This window comes from Amphibalanus amphitrite, unplaced genomic scaffold, assembly GCF_019059575.1.
Source record: "Amphibalanus amphitrite isolate SeventyFive unplaced genomic scaffold, NRLGWU_Aamphi_draft 002281F_arrow, whole genome shotgun sequence".
Lineage (NCBI taxonomy): Eukaryota > Metazoa > Arthropoda > Thecostraca > Balanomorpha > Balanidae > Amphibalanus > Amphibalanus amphitrite.
In genome coordinates this window covers 26,170-30,680 of record NW_024883762.1, presented here as the reverse complement: position 1 = coordinate 30,680, position 4,511 = coordinate 26,170, and the positions used below count along the sequence as shown (strand labels likewise).

At 48.8% G+C, this 4,511-nt stretch overlaps 1 protein-coding gene across 1 annotated transcript; it reads right to left on the bottom strand.

Moving 5' to 3' along the window:
* Positions 1-436: 436 nt before the first annotated feature.
* LOC122376758 (brevican core protein-like) lies at positions 437-2,133 on the bottom strand. The gene is made up of 2 exons (XM_043356698.1): positions 1,998-2,133; positions 437-1,463 (listed from the first exon to the last, which is right to left on the bottom strand). Exons 1-2 carry the CDS (start codon positions 2,131-2,133, stop codon positions 1,021-1,023), a joined length of 579 nt encoding a protein of 192 aa, XP_043212633.1. The 3' UTR covers positions 437-1,020.
* Positions 2,134-4,511: the final 2,378 nt, after the last annotated feature.

Sequence of the window (4,511 nt, the reverse complement as noted above, 5' to 3'; positions counted from 1 at the left end):
ACCTGGTCTGTGACGTCATCTGTTTGATCGAGGTCAATGAAATTGGGTCACAAGGTAGTTCTCTGTTGGGGCTATCTAACACCGTTTGCTGCTTGTCGCTATGTTGCGTGGTTCTCGAGATCTTAGGAGAGGGGGGAAATGTCCCCCCCCCCAACGGGGCGCGTTGATCGGCGGACCCCAACGGGTGCGGGTTAACTAAGTTTTGATTAGATCCATTTCGGAACATACAACATGAACATAAGGCTACTCATATTCATTCTATTCATAGATTTGGTCAAAGTGGCTTCGTTTCCCAGATAACCAATTGTGGCCAATGGCGTACAGTTTATAATCTTCATGCGTATTTACATACATCGAATTGGTTAAGCAATGACTTCGGACTGATAATACAACCTGGCCACAACATTGCTGTGTCATCCGCTAGACAAAGGCAAAATTACGAGTTGCGTATATTTGTATTGCCGGGTGAATATACTGAAACCTGAAGCTCCTGCAGCCAAAGTAATGTTTAGACAGCCGAATGCATTTCATAATCAATATAAAATCAGTTGTTTTGACAGGGGGCTATTTATTCATTTCACGCGGTGCGGCCGGTAGAGCGTCAGTAGATCATATAGTCCATTCAGTCGTAGAGCATCAGTATGTTATTCAGTTCACACAGTCCGGTCGGTAGAGCGTCAGTATGTCATTCAGTTCACACAGTCGTAGAGCGTCAGTATGTCATTCAGTTCACACAGTCGTAGAGCGTCAGTATGTCATTCAGTTCATGCAGTCGGGCCGGTATAGCGTCAGTATCTCATTCAGTTCACACAGTCGTAGAGCGTCAGTACGTTATTCAGTTCAGGCAGTTGGGCCGGTAGAGTGTGCATGTCATTCAGTTCACACAGTCGTGGAGCGTCAGTACGTCATTCAGTTCACGCAGTCGTGGAGCGTCAGTTATTCAGTTCAGGCAGTCGGGCCGGTAGGTATAGCGTCAGTATCTCATTCAGTTCACTCAGCCATAGAGCGTCAGTATGTCATTCAGTTCACGCAGTCGGGCCGGTAGAACAGCGAGCGCTGGCAGAGTGGGTGCCACTCCTGTTCGGCCGGGTTGTCGTGCCATCCGACGGCGTGCACGGTACCGCTGTCGTGCGGAACCATCACCACCCGGTCCTCGCCGCGCGGCCCGTAGTTCTCCGGCTGGCCGCTGGCCCAGAACTGGCCGACGGGCACGTCGCCGCACGCGTCGGCGCCGACGTAGTGTCCCTCGTCTCCGGGCACCTCCGTGACGCCCAGCCAGACGAGCTGGCCGGCGGCGGTGCTGTCGGCGCACTGGTTCTCCGCCTCTGTGCGCGGCACGGCCAGGTGGGCGCCCAGGCCGGCGCACATGATCCGAGCCTCGTCGTAGGTGAGCACCCGGTCCAGCCGCCGCAGGCAGTGGCCGGCGCACAGCTTAAAACCGTCCGGACACTCACACGTCGGGTCTGAAACAGAGCAGGGCCGCTCTCAGGCCTAGACGCAGGCCAGGAAACTGGCACGTCGGGTCTTGAACGGAGCAGAGGCCCTCGGAGGCACGGGCACTGACAACAAGTGACCATTTTATCAGGTCACCGCTGAGCTCATTGGAGGTCACCAAAAGAAAAATAACCACTAGCAATGTTAACCCTCAAATTTTAGTCCCTAAGAAAAACTTATTAGACCCAAAGCGGCTATCCCAACAGGGAGAACTCTGCTTGACTGAGCGTCTGTTTTCTGAGGTGACTCTACCGACTCAGACACTCACCGTTCAGAGTTGTTAGAGTCGACTCTACCGAGACCCCGTTCAGAGTGGTTAGAGGCGACTCCACCGAGTCACTCACCGTTCTGCGGAGCGGTTAGAGTCGACTCCACCGAGACACCGTTCAGAGCGGTTAGAGTCGACTCCACCGAGTCACTAACCGTTCAGAGCGGTTAGAGTCGCCTCCACCGAGTCACTAACCGTTCAGAGCGGTTAGGGTCGACTCCACCGAGTCACTTACCGTTCAGAGCGGTTAGAGTGGACACCACTGCCGCCAGCACCATTAGCAGACGCACCAGCACCAGCCCCGCGGCAGCCATGTTTCCGCTGCCTGGATAGACACGTGCAGTAGTCCCAGCTGCTCCTCTTCTCGGCATTTATGTTTGATGAAGAGAGAGCACTCGTCAATTACGAGACGTTGCTTAATTTCTTTTATATACGTTTGGTCTGGTTCCAGAAAAATCAAAATTGAGGCAATTATGATTGTAACGTTTTCGCATTTAAAGTAGTTTTTCGCATTAAGTCTCATTATTTGTCAATACTATGAAAGTAACACAGAAAGCAGGAAAAATCCATGCCGTTGCGGCATTTGTGGACGCCGCCACAGCCAGTCGGAACTTCAAATGTCACGCAGATATGTTGCAGAGCGGATATTCTGCTTACCCTGCCCACAACGCAGCGAAAAATGTTTACAGTAGAGGTAGCAACCGATAAAAAATTGAACCAGACCCGAACCAGACCCGACTGGACATTTCTAAAACCAGTCAGACCCGGTCTCAGTTGGAATCGAACCCAGTTGGACCCGTTCCCCAAAAGTAAATGAATACATACTTTTGTAGGTAGGTATCATTAGTTGCATAAAGTATAACAGACTCTTCCAACTGGGAATACTTACGAGGTACAGTGTGCAGATATCATCACTACAGAACACTCCATTGTCTAGTTAATTGTCGCCCTTTAACTAAAAACATACGTTTGTTCCTTAAATAGTTCGACTTTTCTGAAATTTTTGGCCATTTCTTGACCATGACATATAAGCCGTTTTCACGACGGGCTTTCCGGCGAGCACACCTAATTTGACCAACTCGGCGACGGCACCTAATCTCGTTAGAGCAAATATCTTTATTTTGGCCGTTTTCACGACGGAATAGCAGGCATCTATTTAATCCCCATTTGATCCTTTGGTTCCTCAGGAATTTTAGTAGTTCTTTTTAGTAGGTTCCCCAGCTTTCGAATGAATGGTGCGTTAGTTTGCTATTTTTCTATTAAATATCACATTGATTTACTTTATCTAAGGATTTATCACTAATATCAACATAAAGCGTAAGCACAATTATAAAATTATGAAATTATTAAATACTAGTACAATAGTTAAAAAAAGATACTGAGTTGCCAGGCTACAAAGAATATATTCATTTATGGCGCACGACAGACATTTAGAAAGCAGCGCCCTGTTTTATTGCACGCTGCTAGCCGCTTCCATTGGGTTTTGCAGGCCGTCGTCATTGGTCGTTACACGTATGATGTCACGCGACTTGTGGCCTGTCACGGCTCTTTAATGATCTCCACTAAATGAATGCAACAATGGCTTTTTAAGTTGATCTCTGTGGCCATCTGTCTATGCAGCGACCAATATGAAAGTTGGGTGAATTTACCGGGGTTACATGACTATGAGCAAGCAAATGTGTATCAGGAATGGATTTAGGTGGAGAATTGCGCTGGACCATGAGTGCTCGAACGCTCCCAATTCCACGCCGGTTTGGCTTTGGAGCCGAGACAGACGATGCGGGTCAAGGTCACCGCTGGGGTAACGGTGGATTGGGTGCGCCCGAGCACCCGTAACGCGGCACAATTCTCCATCTATGGATTTTCCTATTCGCTCAGCATTGTGATAGGCGTTCGTAATAGCATTTACTCTGCTCATGTACCTATCCCCGGTTAGTTAAAAGAAGTTTTTGTGGGGGAATATCACGGCTTTAGGTACGGGGACCCGCAGTTGCTTCTGTACACGAACCCCAACTCTAGCCGTCTGTCCCGTCCAGTAACAACCGATAACATTGATATCGACTGCCGGTCCCTGTACAAGAGCAGCTGAGGTTTTCTGTCCGTGCCCTTTGACAGCTTATCGTTGTTCCCTGTGAGGGTGCTGGGACAATTTACTCAGGGTCGCTGTACAGTAGCAACTGCGGGTCCCCGTACTCGGTGGCCCTATTCACGACTTTCAAAGAATGCTCCGATAACTAAACACCGCACAGACCTACTGCATTAGTGAATCTGACAGAATGTCTGTGGAATTACATCCCCCCTCACCACACCCCTAAAAACTCATCCAGTGTCCAAAACCACTTTTATCGACTCGCCAAAAAAAAAAAAAAAACACACACACACACATACACACACAAAGCATGGGGCATGTCAGCTCTCAGTTCATTTATTATTGTCTTTACCATGGTTCAATTGCATTGCGCGATTTAAAGCACGTGAGTGCCTATATAGTATATATGTAGAAAATAATATCTACAGCAAAACATCCAAAATTACAAAGGCTACAATGCTTAAAAAGTAGGTTCATCAAGGAAGCCCATTTTTACTTGCGTTGTGTTGCCAACCATGCGATTCCAACGCGGGCTATTCGCAACGTCTGTTAAGGCACGTTAACAACTGACAAGCCGCCACCGCTGCCACTTATTCATAGATGGTTGATATCGCAGCTTGGGCGTCAGCAGCGCGGCCCACAACGCGTCGGCGCCAGCGC